At 37.8% G+C, this 20,223-nt stretch overlaps 1 protein-coding gene across 1 annotated transcript in view; it reads right to left on the bottom strand.

Moving 5' to 3' along the window:
- LOC122314682 (protein PIR) overlaps positions 1-20,223 on the bottom strand; it is a 66,729-nt gene that overhangs the window by 41,590 nt on the left and 4,916 nt on the right. The window contains exons 3-13 of the mRNA XM_043130189.1: positions 15,129-15,193; positions 14,920-14,997; positions 13,674-13,793; positions 13,518-13,588; positions 13,237-13,329; positions 12,226-12,295; positions 11,953-12,017; positions 11,561-11,756; positions 10,924-11,075; positions 9,405-9,498; positions 9,095-9,310 (exon numbers count right to left, since the gene is read on the bottom strand). Coding sequence (XP_042986123.1) covers positions 9,095-9,310; positions 9,405-9,498; positions 10,924-11,075; positions 11,561-11,756; positions 11,953-12,017; positions 12,226-12,295; positions 13,237-13,329; positions 13,518-13,588; positions 13,674-13,793; positions 14,920-14,997; positions 15,129-15,193 — 1,220 coding nt within the window. The remainder of the gene's footprint in view (positions 1-9,094; positions 9,311-9,404; positions 9,499-10,923; positions 11,076-11,560; positions 11,757-11,952; positions 12,018-12,225; positions 12,296-13,236; positions 13,330-13,517; positions 13,589-13,673; positions 13,794-14,919; positions 14,998-15,128; positions 15,194-20,223) is intronic.

Consider the following 20,223-nt stretch of genomic DNA (forward strand, 5'->3'; position numbering starts at 1 on the left):
AACTTTTGTTCTTGGGGATTATCCGGATGAGGGAACTTCAAATGAACCAGCATGGCAGGTCGTTAATAACTCCTACAATCCAAAATATCTAGGATATAGTTTCCAAATTTCATATTTTTGTTGAAATAGACTTTTTTTTTTTTTTTATATCCGTGGATATCCAAGCTAACTTGCCCGCACCTCGACTAATCCCACGGGGTTCTGAAGTTAACGGCTAGGTAAACCTCCAATGACCCTGAGAGGACTCAAACTGGTGACCATTGGGGAGCAAACCCAAGGCCTGACCAACTAAGCTACCCCTCAGGATTTTGAAATAGACTTACGCATAGCCAGAAGCTAATTTACACCTATAACAATATCACTCAAGTTATTCCTCGATCTACTCTGATTTAGAAAACAAACAATCAAGAAAAAATGGAAAAAAAATTAAATAAAAGATGGCGAATAGTCTTAGACTGATTATATGAAGAGTGCTTAGACACTCAAACTTCTTGGTGAACTACTTAACTGATATTTCAACTCGTCTAAACAAACCATTCAATTTCAAAATTGATCAAACGTAACTGCAGAGAATCTAGGCCAAGTAGTTTATGATCAAATTATTAAGAGGGTTCTCAAGGTAAAATATATGAAAGAGAATAATTTTATTGTCTTGAATTTGTAAAGAAGACTGATATGACAGGAGGAAAATGACATTTCATAAGCAAACTATTGGCCCATTTTATCCTTTAGCTACATACCTAATGATGATGTGATAGAGTGGTCAAAATTATAACCCACCCTTTATGGTTGTGCCACAGCAGATGATTAACATGACATAGTCAGACCACTCATTAAAATGCTCTATCTCAACCCAGTGGAGAAAGTTCAAACACAAAGCTTACACCTTCTAAGTCGGGCTATGACAACACAGGGAAACGCTAGCCACATCTAAGCGTCCATAGAATCATAAATCTCAATTTCACTTGGTAGTCAAGTTAATGTGGGACTTAGCACCGTCAGGACATTGTTTACGGACACCCAGTGCCTCTCAAAAAAACTGGTGGACTTAGCACTTACAAAACTTACCTATTCTATGTGAGCTTTTTTTTTTTTAAATGTAGGACTGAGGTGTTACCAGAGCCTAGTTGCAACATGATGACCATTAAACACAAAGGTTAGCTATCAGCCAAAAATTTGTTACACATAAAACGCACAGGAAACCAAGAAAGCTGAAATCCCAAAAAACAAAATAGAAAAGAAAAGGAATAATTTGTTTATACAGGTAAAGAAAAGAAAATGAATAATTAACAATCCAATACAATGAAGATAGTCAAAAGGTTCATTGCAAGTGCTAAGATACCGCAAGTGTCAAAAGGTTCATGACAAAATTCTCGGAGTGCATCTTTGATTTGAACTTAGTGGATCTGCCACTAGCGGGGGGTTCTTTCACGTGGTCTAATAATCAAATATGGTCTAGACTGGATAGATTCTTAACATCACTAGAATGGGAAAGTCATTTTCCAAATGTATGGCAAAAGAGAATGCCTTGTCTTTATTCGGATCATTGGCCTATCACACTAGATTGTGGTATCGAATTGGAAGGAAAAACTCAATATTCCAATATATCAAAAATGATTACATTCCCCTCTATATATATAGATGATAATACTCATCTATTTTAGGGATATTTACAACTTACTTAGGAAAGAATCAAAACTACCTAAAACAGAAAGCTATAAAAATGGAAACTCATATCTACGGATTTGGTAACAGACTACCAAATCCCCTAAAATCTTGGGATAAGAAAGCATGATCTGTTAGCTGTAGATCTCCTGAATCTTAGCACCTAACATTGCTAACAGATCATCAAATTAAATCTCCTAAGATCATGGGATAAGAAAACATGATCTGTTAGCTGTAGATCTCCTCAATCTTAGCACCTAACATTGCTGACAGATCATCAAATTAAATCTCCTAAAATCATGGGATAAGAAAACATGATCTGTTAGCTGTAGATCTCCTCAATCTTAGCCCCTAACATTGCTGACAGATCATCAAATTAAATCTCCCTATAATTCTACATGTGGTAGTATCCAAAGAAGGTGTCGATACTTTAAATTTAAAAATATGAGGTTGAAATCTGAAGGCTTTGTGGACAAGATCATACAGTGGTGGTCCTCAAACTAGTTACAGGGTACCCATAGCTTCATCTTTGTGGGTAAACTGAAAGCTCTAAAAAAAGATTTAAAACTTTGGAACATGCAGTCATTTGGTGATATAGGGGAACGCAAGAAAAGTAAGCTGATGGAGATCCAGGAGCTAGAGAGGATACAAGAGGATCAGACTCACACAAGAAGAATTAGCTCAGAACATAGTGTTGGTCGCAGATCTTGAGAGGATTATTTTATTAGAAGAGACTTCTTGGCATAAAAAATCTAGAGCATTGTTGTCAAAGGAAGGAGATCGAAGCACGAAATTCTTCCACAAAATAGCAAACTCTTGTAGGAGAACCAACAACATTGAGATGTTGAAAATTGATGGTGTTGAGGGTAGGGAAGATCAGTTGATTTATAATCATGTAGTTGATTTCTTTGAGCAGTTACTTACCAAGCAGGTGCGATGGCAACCTACACTTGATGGGCTTGGTTTCAACTCCATTGGGCAGCATGCTATTTTTTGGTCGGAGAGGCCTTTTGAGGATGCAGAGGTTTACGAAGTGGTGAGGAGAATTGATTAAAGACAAGGCACTAGGCACTAACGGTTTTTCTATAGGCTTCTTTCAAACATGTTGGGACCTGTTAAATGATGATCTTATGAGGGTGTTTCAGGAGCTTTCCATGGCTGGAAAATTTGAGAAAAACCTTAACGCCACTTTTCTTACATTGATACCAAAGGAGGTCGGGGCAACGGAGATTAGCAAGTTTCGGCCCATTAGCATAGTAAATGGGGTATACAAGATAATTTCCAAGGTGCTTGTGAACCGTCTAGGTGAGGTCTTGGGGAAGATAACTACAAAACCCAAAATCTGTTTGTAAAGGGTAGACATATTTTAGATGCAATTCTTATCGCCAACGAATGCCTTGACAGTAAATTGAAAGTTGGCAATGCAGGGATCATTTGCAAGCTAGACATGGAGAAGGTGTACGATCACATTAACTGGGATTTTCTACTTTATCTTCTTGGGAGGTGTGGTTTTGGGGAGAGGTGGCGGTCATGGATCCGTTGGTGCATATCAACGCTGAAATTTCAATTTTGATAAATGGAAACCCAGCTAGTTTTTTTAATAGCACTCAAGGTTTAAGACAAGGAGATCCGTTATATCCACTCCTTTTTGTTATTGTGATTAGAGGCGCCAAGTAGAATGACCTCGGCACTGGTTAATAATGGGTTCATGGCAGGCTTCTCAATTGCAACCCCGGATAAGGGAATTATTAATATTTCTTATTTGTTATTTGCAGATGACACAATTATCTTTTGTGAGGCAGATCATAACCAGATTCAAGCATTGAAGGCCCTTCTCCTTTGTTTTGAAGCAGCGTCTGGGCTGAAAGTGAACTTTGATAAATCAGAGATGGTGCCAATTGGAGGTTTTGCACCGTATAAGACAGTTGGCTAGCACTCTATGGTGTAAGATTGCCTTTCTCCCTATGACTTACCTTGGACTGCCATTGGTGGCTACCTTGAGAGCACCTTCATTATAGGACACAGTGATTGAAAAAGTAGAGAGGAAACTGGCAGAATGGAAGAGAATGTACCTGTTGAAAAGCGGTAAGATTACCTTGATCAAGAGTACATTATCAAATTTACCGACTTGCTTTTTTTCTCTATTCCTTATCCTAGCAAGTGTGGCGTCCCAAATTGAGAAAATTCAACGTGATTTCCTATGGAGTGGAGTGGGTTAGGAGTTCAAATTCCACCTAGTCAATTGGGAGAAGGTATGTTGCCATATCTCCAATAGTGGTTTGAGAATTAGAAATATGAGAATTTTTAATTGGGCGAAAAATTGGGGGTTACTTGGAAAATGGTTGCGTAGATATAATAAGGAATCAGAAGCCTTATAGAAGTTGGTAATTAAGAGAAAATATGGAGGCTTATGGGGGGGATGGTGTACTAAAGAAGTGAGAGGGGCTTATGGAGTGGGGTTGTGGAAACACATAAGAAGAGGATGGGGAGTCTTTACTCGAAACACAAGATTTCATTTGGGTGAGGGCTCCAAGATTAAATTCTAGAGTGATATTTGGTGTGGTAACAGTGCTTTAAAGGACTCTTTTCCCTCCCTTGTCCGGGTTGCGAGTGCCAAAGATGTTTCAGTGGTTGAAGTTATGGTGATATCGAGGGAGCAAATCCATCAGGAATATCAATTTTATTTGGGCGGCACAAGCTTGGGAAATGAGCAATTTTGAAGACATTTTTAGCCTTTTGTACTCTATAAAATCCAGCAACCAGCATGCAGATATGTTGTGATGGATACCCATAGGTAAAGGTTCATTCTCGATTAACTCTTTTTATAAGTCCCTCACACAATAGCCAAATATTCAGTTCCCATGGTGTGATATCCACTCCTTTCTTCTTCTTTATTTATGAGCCTCGATCTACGTGTCGAACTTCGGTCTACGTGTCGAGCTTCAGTCTACGTGCTAAGCCTCGATCTATGTGTTGAACCGTATCCTACGTGCCGTACCTCGATGGCGTGTTCTGAAAGTTATCTAGCGGATTTCAAAATAAGATAGATATTTTAAAGCTTATGAATATTTTCATGTTATGGATATTTCCAGTATTATTTTATAAGCTTATTTTTAAAGCAACACAATTATAATATTTTAATGAGTTCTAAAAATATTATAATTGTGGATAATTACTTAAATTAAATATTTTAGTTGTTTTAAAATATTAAGAGGTTTAACTTTACGTTGAAAAATCTTAATTAATTTAAATGATTTTATCCTCTTTGAATAATTAATGATACTTTATCATTTTAAATAATGATGAAGAAATATTATTTTATAAACTTTAATTTATAAAATAATCCTCTATCTTAATTCCTCTCAGTGTTTTATTTACTTAAGCGTTTTCAAATCAGTATTTAAACTCATCGTTAGATCGTTTTGAGGATTCCGAAGCATAAGACTGAGATTAAATACCCAGGCCCCTATCTTTTCCTCCTCACTTTTTCTCTTTTTCCTTTTCTTCTTTCTCTCTCTTCCTATGCGCAACGTACACATGCTGTTGTTCTTCTTCACTGTTCAATTTGCACTCCCAGCCGACGCCACCTCCAGCCGCCGTGCCCCACCTCCCACACTGGCATGTTCTCCTTACACCGGCGACCACTACCTCACCAGTGGTGAGCTATATGGGCGTGAGATGGATGCCGTAATTGTGATACTCCGTGAAGTGCAAAGGGAGTACACGTGGAGCGTACTCTGTGTAGTGCAGTGACTCGCCATGTGACGTGCGCTGTATTAACGTGTGGCGTAGAATGAAGGGGGTACGCGTGGAGCATACTCCGTGTTATATGACGATGCACCATGTGATGTGCGTCGTGATAACAAGTGTTGTAGAGAAAGGAGTACGTGTGACACGTACTCCATGTCGCGTAGCGATGCACCGTGAGACGTGTATCATAGTAATGTTTGTCGTAGTGTGGATGAAAGAAAGTTCACATGAGTGTACACTGTACTAGGTCGTGATACACCGGATGGCGTAGCAGAGAAGCGTGGAGTGTATAGTGTGGCATCGGAAAACTGTATAACAATGTCCCGAAGTAGTGGTGATGTGGCTGCAGTCCAAGGTAAAAGGTGTTGCCTTGTGGCTGACGTGTGGCTGAAGGTATGTGTGAAGCAATGAAAAGGTATCAGAGAGTGCAGCAGAAGCATGATGGGCATCGTGCTATTATTCGGGAATTTGTCTTGAGCTGCATAATATGACAAGAGCGCATTTCTGGATGCAGTCCTCTTGTTAAGTGGCAGGAACTATGTAACAGTGTCCCAAAGTAGTGGTGATATGGCTGTAGTCTGGGGTGACAAGGTGTCGCCTTGTGGTTGACTATGGCTAAGAGTACAAGGAAGTGGTGGAAAAGTATCAGAGCGTGCAACAAAAGCATGATGGGAGTCATGTCATGACGTGACTTGAGGTTAGTCTCGAGCTGCGTGACGTGACAGAGGTGCATTTGTGGATGCAGTCCTCTCCTATCAAGTGTTGGGATGAACTTGTACAGCACCAAGAAGTAGGAAGAGTCCTATCAACCGGGTCTTAGCAAGTTGGTATTGGAGTATGGAGCTTATTTATGCAAGCGGGCGTTCATTGGAATTATAAGTTGCTCTTAGGTGATAAAAAGGGGATGAGATACAGGTGTCTCTAGCGAGACGTGTACCGGATAGGTTTACCATATGTAATGGGCAATCTATCCTGATCATGGTTACATGGTATTTTAGCCCTAGAGTTGGCTTAAATTCATGTCACCTAACTGGTTGAGAATGAGGATTTAATATGGGCTAGGATGCGCGAATGTAGTAATGGGTAAGTTGTCTAAGGTTGGGACGCATGACTCTGCTAGTCGGAATCATGCGTCGGATTGTGAAAATAGAAGAACGAGACGGAGATCTTAGTGTCTTAACCCTAAGGTGAATTACGGGGGTTCACTTTAACGGATAAAACCCTGAAGGTTTTAGTATAGTAAATGGCACGTAAGAGCTCAAGAATGGTCGGAAAGTGTTCCAAGTGAGGCATAGTTCTATTCTTAAAATAATTACTTATGCGTTAGATAGATGATGACGTAAGGTTATGTGTATGCATGTAGGTTGCCATCTGACACGCAGAAGAATGGACTGCATGGAATGAGTATGGCATGAAGTTCAAGTAAGTATTATGTTCATACTCTTCTAGAGTTTTCTTTATACAAATGAAGAAGAAAACAAAAGCTTTTCTCGAAAAGGTAATCAAACATTTTCAACACGAATACACGTTTTACGAAAGAAAAGAACGAAACGTAAGTTTTCAAGTATAAGTACGTAGCGGCCCTCCTCGGCAGCCCCTTTTCACGCACTCAAAGTATGCACATCTATGCATGTGAATAGATCTTATAAGTAGTACGTATTGTATGTATGTTTACAAAAGGAAAATTAAAAGAAGCCTTAAAAGATGTAAGAACTATTAAGGACTGTAAGGACCGAAAAAGAAAGAAAACTATTTTTTTAAAATAAAAATAATTCTTTCTAAAACAACTTTTATGAAAAAGAAAGAAAATCATTTTCTCTTAAAGAAACTTCTCTTAAAGCAACTTTCACAAAAAAAAATTAAAAAAAAAACCATGCTTTAAACAACGCGAAGAAAGTGTTTTTAAATATCCCTTTGAAAGTGAGGCTTCGGCCCTATGTTTAAAATATCCCTATGAAAGATGATGTTTTAAAATGATGCCATGAAAGACAATTTTTTCTAAAATGACTTTATAAACTGATGAACTGAAGAACCATAAGAACTGTAAGAATTGTAAAGGACTGCAAAAGAAAGAAAATGACTGAAAAAAAATGAACGGACTAAATGCATGATGTATGAAAATACGTAAGGGCCACATAGACTGGAATGGAAATGGTACCAATAAATGGACTAGATGGGGCAGATTGCAATGTCGGGATAAGTAGTACTGGTAGTGCACCTAGTGCTGCACCCTGACCGAATGGATTCCCTACCCGTGGCCACGGGCAGAATCAGATCCAAAAGACCGCTAACCCCAGCACACGGGGTGTAATAGTGTGCTATGGCCAATGAAAGTGATAAGAATGAATGAATGCATGTTAAGAAAGAATAAATATATGTATGGATAGACTAAATGTATGAATGTACATAAGCAAGAAGAGGAATGCATGTATATATGTATGTATGCATGAACGTATGTAAAAGAACGAATGCATTAAAAGATTTTTTAAGAAATGAAGGCAGCGATGCGTGGGGAACTGTTTTAAAGAAGAAAGCATGTTTTAAAGAAAAACCTCATCTCGCAACGTTTTAAAATGAAAAGAAAGACGTATGCATTCTAAGTACGATATGTATGTATGGAATGATAAATGCATAACTGAAAATCTATGTTATTATATTTTGACTGTATGAAGTAATGCTTACGAGTCATCAACTCATTTAAGTCTCTATGTGTGCCCTCCCAGGCACAAGATGAACATGACAGGTCAGGACGGGCACAGCCCAAGGAGAAGAGCACAAAGGCATAGGAAAGATCTTTTATACAAGAAACTTTAATTATGAAAGTTTAATATTTTCCGCTGTAATCTTTTAATTAAGAAAATGAATTTTATTTATGACATGGAGTCTTTTGTATCCTGACATGAATGGAAAAGAAATCGAATAGGAATCGTAATTCCAGTCGATTTTTATTAAAATCGTTATGAAAATGACCCACCATAAGGACGGGTGTTACACATGGAGAAGGTTGTGGAGACATAAGATGCCTCCCAAAGCAGCATTCTTCGTGTGGACAGCTTCCTTGGATAAGATCCTCATAACTGACAATTTAAGGAAACGTAAGGTGATCATCACATATTGGTGTTGCATGTGTAGGAACAGCGGTGAATCCATGGACCATCTCCTACTACATTGTGATATAGCTAAAGTGTTATGGAATGAGGTGTTCAATAGACCAGATTTGGCTTGGATTATGCCCGAGACAGTGGTGGCAGCGCTGGCCAACTGGACAAACCTAAGAGGCATTCAATAGTTTAAAGCTGTGTGGAAGATGGTCCCTATATGCATCATGTAGTGTTTGTGGTAGGAGCGCAATGATCGGACGTTCGAAGACAAGGAGAGATCATTGGAGGAACTTAAAGCCTTTTTTATTAGAACTCTATGTACTTGGGCCATTGCTGTTGACTTTAATGGCCTAAATCTACATGATTTTCTTGTCTCTACTGCACCTACATAGTTAGTACCTTTGTAATGTACTTGGCTATGCCTATTCATTGATCAATAAAATTTGTATACTTATCAAGAAAATTTTTTTGTCGCTGCTGTTCAGACTGAGAATCGGAAAAATGCGTAAAGATGATGGAAAACTTTTGTGTTATATATCAACAGGGAAAACAATAAGCAGATAAAAGTGATATATAACCTTTTCATAGTCAGAAAATGACGTTGAAGTCTCATGTAATTCCAAAGGAACTGGATCCTTGCATGGGCGAGAAAATTTCCACGCACATTGTTCCCAAATGCGTGCATTCCATCTGCTTAAAAGCTGAAAACCTTCAACAATTACATCATACATGCTTCCCTTAACTTCTTTGCTCCACTCAATATCAGCACTATCTGTTGACTTTAACAACAATAGCTTCACACAAAAAATTTAATAGACTTTAGAAACAAATACATCAGGGACAGCAAGAAACGTATCTATATACATAGGGGAGGTAAGGGGACAGCACCTGATTCAACGATGAAGCAAAACGAAGTGCAAAATCATCATGCTCGGCACGGATTGCTCCAATGTGATTAATGATGAGATACTGTCTCTGATAAGTGCATTATATCAAGGATTCACAAAAAAGGGATCTGTTGATGTATTCTATGTTACCGCACATAATAAATGCTAATTCTTACCATATATATTTATCTGTTTATACTAGCTGTACAAGTAATATTCTTACCATGTATAGATGCTAATTCTCAGGGACTTACACATTAGAATTTACTATGTATGGTAATCCTTTCTTTCCTTCTAAAGCATGGATTGATTGATTGCCTACCACTTAATGAGAAGTACGCTGCACATAGGACAGGTTTTTCCAAAAGCTCTCTTGGTATTCTCGGTTTCTCAGTATTTTGACATTGTAAATGCACCAGCATCTAAAATGGTTATTAATCCCCTAGACAACTAGGTATGAAGTCTCCTACATAGATTAGTAAGTTACTAATTTCAAACAAAATGACTTCAGTTTCTACAAACTCCTTTACCAACTTAAAGATTAATCCAACATAACCAAATAATAATTATTATATTGCAGAGAAGTACTTTAACAGTGGACCATTCTGAAAACATAGTTCTTGAAGCATCAAGTCTTCTAAAGCAGATTATGAATTCTAAAAATCACTTAGATAAAAGGCAGACTCAAGTTTATAATATCTGTAAAACTTCTTCTTCTTCTTTTTTCTGACGAGGGATCCACCCCACGGCAGAACCCTTAGGACTCACCCATGGAATGTAAACCCCCGAGATACTAGCACAGCAACCCACCACCACAGCCTCCCACTTAAATCGCAGTTTGATCCCAAGGGGAATCGAACCTGTGACATGGAGCACATGCACACAAGTTAGCCCTTACCACTTGGCTACCCACGGATGGGTATCTGTTAAACTTTCACAATGATGTTTCACTGTTTTAGTTGAAAGTATTGTTGTCAATGGGATTAAGAACCCTGTTAGATGGCAATGGCCCGTGTTTGGAAGGGATCAGAGTTGGATTGAGTCAGAAACTGGCCAACTCAATTGAGCCAATTCAGAATTGTAGTAAACCCACCAAAAGCAATGACACCCAAAGTTCACAATGAAATACATATATGATATAGACGTAGGAAGCAAATTTAAAACATTTAAACAAGCTTGTCAAAACACCACAAAAAGAATGGAACAGTCCCCGATGTGTTATCATCATTATTCGTTCCGTAATGCATCTTTATTTCCTTCTAAGTTCTAAGTTGAAAGAAAGAAAACTGAAATTAAAGCACTTTAAAGTTGACTAAACCAGAAGTCCTCCTTTATGTTTGATTTGTTAATACTTAACGAGAGAGATGGGGAGATCAGGAGAACTGACTCACATTAACTAACATTATTTCTTTACATGTTTCAGATGTTCATTAGAAAAGCAGTAAAAAGGGCATAAATTGGTGAATTTAATCATAAAACAGATCAATCAACAATAAAAATGATGAAAGACAACAGGATATTCTTGTGCCTCACGGGGTGGAAGCTCATGAGGTGCTGGAAGACCGAGAAGACGAGTTTGGGCGGAAAATTTTTGAAAGTACATCGACAGCTCTTTCAAGATTGCAGCAGGAGAAAGATGAAGATCTGGAAATGCAGGAATGACTGGATCGTTCTGTCAAGAAAACCCACAATATTAATGCAAGCTTCTTGATCAATCTACCACAGATAAAGAGGTAATATATGTTTGGGTTAATAACTACCACCCAATTCTCACCAATTATTATACAGTGTCACTAGGTGTCTAATTCAAGGTTTTGACCTTAGGTAACCCCTTCATAAAAAATTGTTGCCAACATTTTTTGATAGGTAAAGATTAAAGTACAGATGTATAAAGATTAAATTACCTTCAAGCTCTATTTAAAGCTCAGTTTTAATATTAAGAGTAATTTCATTCTTTTATATGTATTTTTGTTAAATTGACAATGATATTTATGGAATGGGAAAACTGGCAATAAAACTCTCAATCATGAGCCCAATAGGACTGAGTCAAAATCTATTGGTACTGGTGAAAATGAAGCAGTTTTGATGGGCAAAATGCAATAAACTGTATACTTATCACCGATATCAAGTTTAAATCATTTCACAAAGCAGGAATACCTTAAATATATTTATCAGTCTGTTAATTTTCACCCTCTTGTATAGAGACTCGCTGTCTTTCTCCGAGGATGTTGCTAAGACAACAAGAACAGGTAAAACACGTAGAAGAATGTGTCGCTCAGGAAACAGAAGTGTGAAATCCAACTCTAACGACTCAACCGCAAAGACTATGAGAACTTGAAGAATGTCTTCAACACTATTTCAGGTCAAGGAATTTGAACCCATGCAATGAACAAGATAACGCAAATTATATTCTAAGTTCTGAAAAATATATCAGCATCATAAACGAGATGTAGATCAAGTATCAACTAAGGCAAATCATTTCCACCCTGGTATTAAATACATATTTCTGCAGTAGACAAGATGTCAGAAATCTAACATAAAGAGGATACTTGTTCACACGAAACATCTCAACGTGCAAATTCATTAAGATAGCCCACCTCGTGCTTAAGAAAATCTGCAAGAAATACTCAAAAAGATAATTGTACTTGATCAAGTACCAGAGTGGCACAAATATCCATTATGACTATAAGAGCAAAAAAAAGTAGACAAAAAAAGAAAAATAAAATTACAAAAATTTTACTGTTCCCAAACAAGATTGGCCGTTGTACATTATATACATCCTGTGTCTAAATATAAAGACAGACAGAAGCAAAGTTACACACCTGCAAATCATCTAATTCCTCCCTCATTGAATCAGTGTCTTGCCATTGAATACTGACTTGTGTGAATGTCCTGATAATGGGGTTGAGACAAAAAAAGAATAGATGTTGAACTGCAGTCAAGAACAAGCTGATAGTACTTCTTATACTATGTTGAGAAAAAATATGAAGTTAAAAAGATGAATTGCTAGTAATTGTAGAAAAAGGTTGGGGTGAAGTTTTGACTTTAGGCTCACAGGCCCATGATTTTTTGTAAAATCTCTTTGATATTTTATTGGACAGTTTTAATTGGGTTAAGCTCACCTCCATTTTGGAATGAGTTTTTATATTTTTAGAAGCCCAAAATATTTAAATTTGTGTTATTTTAAAATTATAAAATCTTGTAATTATTAAGGATTTTGAGATTTTAAATCAACCCAACTGTCCCTAACACCCAGCTCCTCTTGGCATTTGAAAATCACCCAAACTCTACTAAGTACACTCCTATTTCAGTTTGAACACAGCAGTCCTTGCTCTAACAATTTCTCTTACCCATGGCATCAGAGGTGGCCAAAAGAACCTCTGCGTGTGATTTTTAATGTTTTCTCTTGTTCTCCTTATTCTTTGTTTCTTATCCCCTCTCCAAAAGATATGACTTGCTGTCTTAAGAACCAGATTTAAATAACTTGAAGGACCTATAAAATATGTCATTCTACAAATCAAAAAACAGCCATTATTCCTTTTTCTTCTTTTGGCTTTTTTTATTGCATGAAATGAAAGATCTCAAACACCAAGTTGTAGACAAATTGCAGAACTAAAAGATGGCCTGTTAATTACAAACTTCAAGAACATTGCAAAAGTTTGCAACCGTACAACAAAGAGAACAGAGAAGGGATGAGATTCTCAAATGCAAGCTACCAGTCCTTAAGAATTAAAAGAACAGATAAAAAATAGCAGACGAAGTCCACTCTAAAGAGGAGAAGAGATGTAACCAATATATAGCAAGATGAAATGGACCAAAGATAATTCACATACCTCTTATACCAAGAGAAATCATTAGGTATGCTGGCTTTAGCATTTTTTAGATGATCGAGTTGCACCAAGACATCTAGTAACTTCAACATGGACCTAGAGTAGAGAGATACTCAGAAAAAGCATGGTGACACCTTCAGGATTTATGAACAACTCTAATGACATGAACGTTTCTATGAGGCTGAGGAGCTCAAGTTCAAACATATACAGCACTTGAAATCAGGTTAATAAAATTAGAAATAAAATAAGTGATCAAGTCCCCCAAAATAAAAGTTCTAACAGACCAGAGATGAGTGATTGTCGGGCCATTTATGCGCCGTTCAGGTCTAGAGAAGCGCTGCATATCAGCAGCTAGCTGCATTGCAAAACAACAATTTTTGAATCTGAAAGTTTGAGTCAAGCTTCAATACAGAAATGAAACGAGATATAAGAGTTCATACTTTCGATGCAGCTGATGCTTGCCAGCGCTGAATTTCACGGAGACGACTCATCTCCAAGTCCAAAACTTGGTATGTTTCTAGATACAAATCAGCTTGACTTTGCTTCATAGAATCAGGAAGCTGCCACATAATTTGCATTATAAATTATCATTACCCCAAAAGTCTAAGCTCAAATGGGAAAAAAAACTGTCAGAAGTCTGGTGAGAGAGTAAATTTAGTTTTTAATATAGCATCTAACATCCCACCACATATGTGAGCCAAGACTTCCCTTAATGGATTATGTGCTTCGATCGACTAGATTTTGCTCATAGAATCGAGAAGCTTCCACATAATATAGATTGCAAATTGCCATGATGCCAAAAGCTTAAGCTAATAGGGAGTATAAAGTTTTGTATTTTAAATGTATATTCTAAACATGGAAAATGATAGGATTACTACTATTTCACTACCTATTTACTACTCATTTTGTATTCAATTTTTTTTTAATTTTTTATTTTACTTAATGGTTAAAGAAGTGACTATTAGTAAAATTATATATTTTTTAAATTTTTTCTTGATGGCTAAGGATATTGAAAAAATACTTAAAAGAAAATAATAAAAAAAAAAAGAAATTCCTAATACCTTATAAGTAGTAAATGGGTAGTGATAGGGTAGTAAGCCTATCACTACCCTTCTAACATTCCGCCTAGTATATCAGCTTAGACTCTCTCAATGGGTGGAGAACAACAAGAATAAATCTTTAACTTGTATAAGAAGCATAGAATAGAGCTCAAATTCAAACTTACAGCCACCAACTCTAATACAAATTACCAATAAGCCAGAAACCCAATTTAGTACTTTTACCAAAATGATCAATAAGTACTTTTACTAATAAAAATGTAACTTTGTTATCAAGTGAATTCAACTTGTTTTGTAGGTATTACATGTATTCAACGATTAAACATGTAAATGTATTCATCAAAAAAAGGTTTGACATACACCTCAGGTGTAATTCTAAGGAATGTTATTTGTCATTAGTGTATGCCTTAGACAAAAAACATGTGCCTTAGCAAGAGGCCCGGCAAAATTTTCATGCGTTGATGTATTTTGGATGTGTTTCCCCTAAAAGCACATCTTGGTGCACACTTATGGAAACTATACATATGCATATTCAGTTGTAGATACAATGACCACAGACACATTTGTCCATATACCATGACCAAATTTCTCCAGAAAAATCTTACTTCAAACTAAACCCAGAATTAACCTGAGGAAGCGCCTTGACACAACTGCGATAGGTATAAAGCACGGATGCCATCTCCTTCCCCTCTTGGATAAGGGCATTCTGCATGTGTTACAGTTTTGCCATTATATAGCTGACATTTAAATATCCCAGACATTTGAACAGAAGGTAACTGCATGAACAAGTATACGCATTCACAAGATATAGTAAGAGGTTAAACAATAATAGCATACCAGCTGGTTTAGCGCCTTTGTATCCTCTGACAGTGACAGGCGGTATGCTGAAACGTCACTGTACTCTACAAAAGAAAGTATTCATAATTATATTTGCCAAAATATTGCATCTAGAGGCATAAGTAAAAAAAAATTAATCCTACAATTGAATGGAACAAAATCAATGAATGATCAATGTGCACCATACATATTACATAGTTCCCTCAAACTTCAATATATATTCAAAAATATCAGAAAACCTTATTGGACTTGAGGTAAATCAGAACTGCAATCATAACATATGCCACCTTAAGTTTGCAATACATACTATTGGAGAACCATATAAAGGAGCCAAATAAATAATAGAAATAGCATTTCTTAATGCACGCGCACATTGCCCAAGAGATAAGCAGAAGTTCTGAAAGGACAATCGTTTCAAAAATTCAAAAATAAAATGACCAGAGTAAACCCATTCTGAGCTCTTTCACGGTTCTCCTTGCACTCAAAACACAAACTTATTTGTTTCCAGCCAAATGCTCCACATCACACACAAGGATACTACCCTCCAAGCAATAATATATCTGTCCCCAGCAATGATTTCTCCCTGAAAACTCCAACCTTCAAATATAATTAACAAAAAAACCCCAGATCACAAACCCCTCCTCTTTTATCTCTTGTGCCCTACCCCCAAATCCCAAAACTTAACCACCAACCCCTCAGCCAACCCTTCCTCTTCCTCTAACGAGACTCCTCTCTTCCATCCCTCCATTTTCTCTCTTTTTCTTCTCCGTTGTCTCTTCTTGTCAAGCCATTAAAGGCTAGATAGAGCTTCTAGTCCACAAACTCACCAAACACCCCAACCATTGGAAGTGCCGCCCCATATCCATCCCCCCATGACAACCAGTATTTCCCACGGCCTAGAATGCGGCCACCACAAGCCTCAAGTTAAGCTTGGATCTCAGCCTCTTTTTGTTAGGGGTGGAAATTCGTGTTTTCAGGTCATGTTCGTGTTGTGTCAAGTCATGAACATTTGACTGTATAAGTCAACACAAACCCGATCCATTAACATGTCAAACTTTCAAACTCTAACCCAACATATTTAGTTAACAGGTCGTATTGTGTCACCCATTTTAACCCATTTAATAATTAATTAGAAATAAGTCAACACAAAACGACTCATTCAAAACTATCTTATATAAATGGGGTGGACTAGCACACAAAACCCATTTGACCTGATTAACATAGTTTTATATAAAATTTAAAATCTATATTTATTAGTAGCCACAATATCTTTAAAAAAAAGTAAGACAACCTACTAACAAAAGATATCAATATTTTTAAAATTTTAACATATAATAAAACCAATATTACAAACCCTACAATAACAAATATGAGCATAGGTCCAGAATTACAATCTCAATAATAAAAACATAAGCATATTGAGAAATAACAATATTACAACTTAACAATAATAAAATTATAATTTTGAAATAAAATCTAAATGGGTTAAAACGAATTGATTTCGAGTTAAGCAGGTTGACCCGTTTATAAATCGTGTCCTAACAGGTCAACCCGTTTTAACTCAACCTCATTAACATCAAACTCAAACTCGCTAATTTCGTGTCGTGTCCATGTTGGGTTCACGGGTCGTGTCACATATTATAACCCCTATTTTTTGTCACCAAATGCTTCTACAGTGGCCACCTGAAAGGACTTTTATTTATCTATTTTTTCGAAATTTTTTTCTTATCACCTTTTCAAGGACTTTTAATTGCAAATAGGGGTCGAACCACCACCCACTGCCATACATGCACCCCACCAAAAGTCTTCTGCTGTCCGGCTACGCCTCCCATAAATAGAATCATTTTGACCAACATATGCTCCACACGCGCTGCCATGTTTTGCCACTTATGAGTTCACCATCCTTTTTTGCTAGAAGCTTCATGCTTCTTTTTCTGAAAGTTACCTTTGTATTTTTTTTTTATAAGTAATAAAAGCTTCATTAAGATAAAGATGGGCATAGCCCAGGTACACTGGAGGTATACATGAGCATACACCTATTTAAGAACTAGAAACTGAAGCAAGAAAATCATGGAAGCTTAGGCCATTAAAATCTAAAACAATGGCCCATAGAAAAAGAGTCTTCCATAAGAAACACCAAAACTCTTCCGAGGAACGTTCATGATCCTCAAAAAGTCTCTTGTTTCTTTCATTCCAAATACACCAACAAATACAAATTGGAGCCATCCTCCACAAAGATGCAATTTGCGGAGTCCCAGTGATTCCTCTCCAGCTTGCTAAAAGCTCTACCACCCGACCTGGCATTACCCAAGCTATTCCCATTCTGTTAAAAAAATAGTTCCATATCTCACTTGCGAACTTGCAATGTAGGAGTAAGTGGTCCACTGTCTCTCCATTGTTTCTACACAAACAGCACCAATCCACAATTATCAAGCCACGTCTTCTAAGATTGTCAGTGGTCAAAATCTTCCCTAATGCTGCTGTCCAAATAAAGAAGGCAGCCTTGGTGGGTGCTTTACTTCTCCATATATTCTTCCACGGAAACTTGGGCCTTTGTTGCATGGTAATGGCTTCGTAAAAAGAACGTACCGAGAATTTCCCCTTTCTATTCGGACTCCAAAACATCACATTTTCAGTTGTGGCAGCAATGGGCACACTGTACAGTAGATTCATAAATTCCAGCAAGTCATTGACTTCCCAATCGTTTGCATCCCTGGTAAGGCTAATATTCCATTCCTGTGTGTCTTGATTGATCACCCTCAAATCAGCCACCACCGCTTCTTTTTCCCGTGCAATAGCGAAGATTGTGGGATAGGCATCTTTTAGAACCAAATCACCCACCCACCTATCCATCCAAAAGCTGATCCTTCTACCATCTCCCAAACATAACCGGGTATTACGAGAAAAGGAATCCCACCCCTTCCTTATATACTTCCAAAGCCCCACCCCATAAGTCCCCCTTCCCTCTCTTGAACACCAACCCCCACACTCACTACCATACTTTATATCAATCACTCATTTCCATAATGCTTCCCTCTCAAAGTTATACCGCCACAACCATTTGCCCAATAATGCCGTATTAAAAGCCCTTATATCCCGAACCCCCAACCCACCATCTCTCAATAAAGTACATATCCTATCCCATCCCACCAAGTGATACTTAAACTCTTCTCCTATCCCACCCCATAGGAAATCTCGCTGAAGTTTCTCCAATCTCTGCGCTATGCTAGCTGGGAGTGGGAACAAGGATAGAAAGTATGTAGGAAGGTTAGATAGAGTACTTTTGATCAAAGTTAGTCGCCCCCCTTTTGATTAGTATACCTTTTTCCATCCAGCCAGTCTACGTTCAAATTTTTCCAGCACCCCCTCCCAAACAGACCTTGCTTTGAACGAAGCCCCCAGTGGAAGGCCCAGATATTTCAAAGGCAAGGAAGAGACCACACAACCCAAGATATTGGCTAACCCCCTGATATTCTTTACTTCCCCCACCGCAACCATCTCCGTTTTAGCGAGATTGATCTTCAACCCGGACACGGCTTCATAGCAAAGCAAAATAGCTTTCAAAGACTCTATATGACCTGCCTCTACCTCGCAAAATAATAAAGTATCATCTGCAAACAAAAGGTGAGAAATAATGATGGAGTCATGATTGCCCCCCATGTTAAAACCTGAGAAAAAACCACCCCCTACTGCCGCTGACACCATTCTACTTAATGCCTCCATCGTCAGAACAAATAATAGGGGAGATAGAGGATCTCCTTGCCGCAGCCCCCGCGAGCTATTAAAGAAACCCACTGGGTCCCCGTTAATCAAAACCAAGAATCGCACCGTTGATACACAGTGCCTTATCCACCGCTTCCATCTTGCCCCAAAACCACATCTATCCAACAAATAAATCAAGAAGTCCCAATTCACATGGTCGTACGCCTTCTCCATATCAAGTTTACACAAAATACCTGGGATTCCGGATCTGATTCTACTATCCAAACATTCATTTGCTATAAGAACCGAGTCTAGAATTTGCCTCCCCTTCACAAAGGCGTTTTGAGATTTAGAAATGATCTTTTCCATTACCGTGCTCATTCTATTAGCAAGAACCTTTGAGAGTATTTTATACACACTGCCCACAAGACTTATTGGTCTGAAATCAGGGACCTCCATTGCCCCAGCCTTTTTAGGGACTAAAGCAATAAAAGTTGCGTTTAAGCTTTTTTCAAACTTGCCATGCGCAAAAAATTCCTGAAAAACCAGCAATACTTCTTCTCTCACCACCTCCCAGCAAGATTGAAAAAAAGCCATAGCAAAACCATCCGGCCCTGGTGCTTTATCCTTATTCATTTTCTTAATTACTTGGTGTATCTCTTCCTCTTCAAACGGTCTCTCCAACCAAGCTCTACTAGTTTGATCTATGGTCTCAAAAGCTAAAACATCTAGAGTCGGCCTCCATTCATGCGGTTCCGCTAGCAACTGTTGAAAATGACCCACCACATGTTCTTTTATGACCTCTTGATCTGAAATATTTTCACCATTAATGTTCATAGACTCAACAGCATTGAATCTCATATGCGCATTAGCCACCCGGTGAAAGAATTGTGTACACTTATCCCCCTCCTTTAGCCACAAAGTCCTTGACTTTTGTCGCCATGATATTTCCTCCATTAAAATCAATCTTTCTAATTCAGCAATTACTTGAACTTTACGGTTATTCCCCTCCCCTACTCCCTCCAAGGTTTGTAACTCTTGAAACAAATCCTTTTTTTGAGAGGTTACATCACCAAAAACCTGTTCATTCCATATCTTCAAATCCTTTTTCAATGCTTTCAACTTTTCCGCCAAAACCTTGCTCGGATTGCCTTCGAAGGAATATGAACTCCACCATTGCCTAATCAAATCCACAAACCCCTCAACTTTTAGCCACATATTTTCAAACTTAAATGGCCTTCTACCCCCTTGTATGCCACCACCATCTAACATTATGGGAAAATGATCCGAACATATTCTCGGGAATCTTTTCTGAGTTAGGCCGGCGTATTGTGATTCCCACGAAGGGGAAAGAATAAATCTGTCCAACCTCGACCACGCATGGTTGTTGGAC

The sequence above is a fragment of the Carya illinoinensis genome, chromosome 7 (genome assembly GCF_018687715.1).
Source record: "Carya illinoinensis cultivar Pawnee chromosome 7, C.illinoinensisPawnee_v1, whole genome shotgun sequence".
Taxonomy (NCBI): domain Eukaryota; kingdom Viridiplantae; phylum Streptophyta; class Magnoliopsida; order Fagales; family Juglandaceae; genus Carya; species Carya illinoinensis.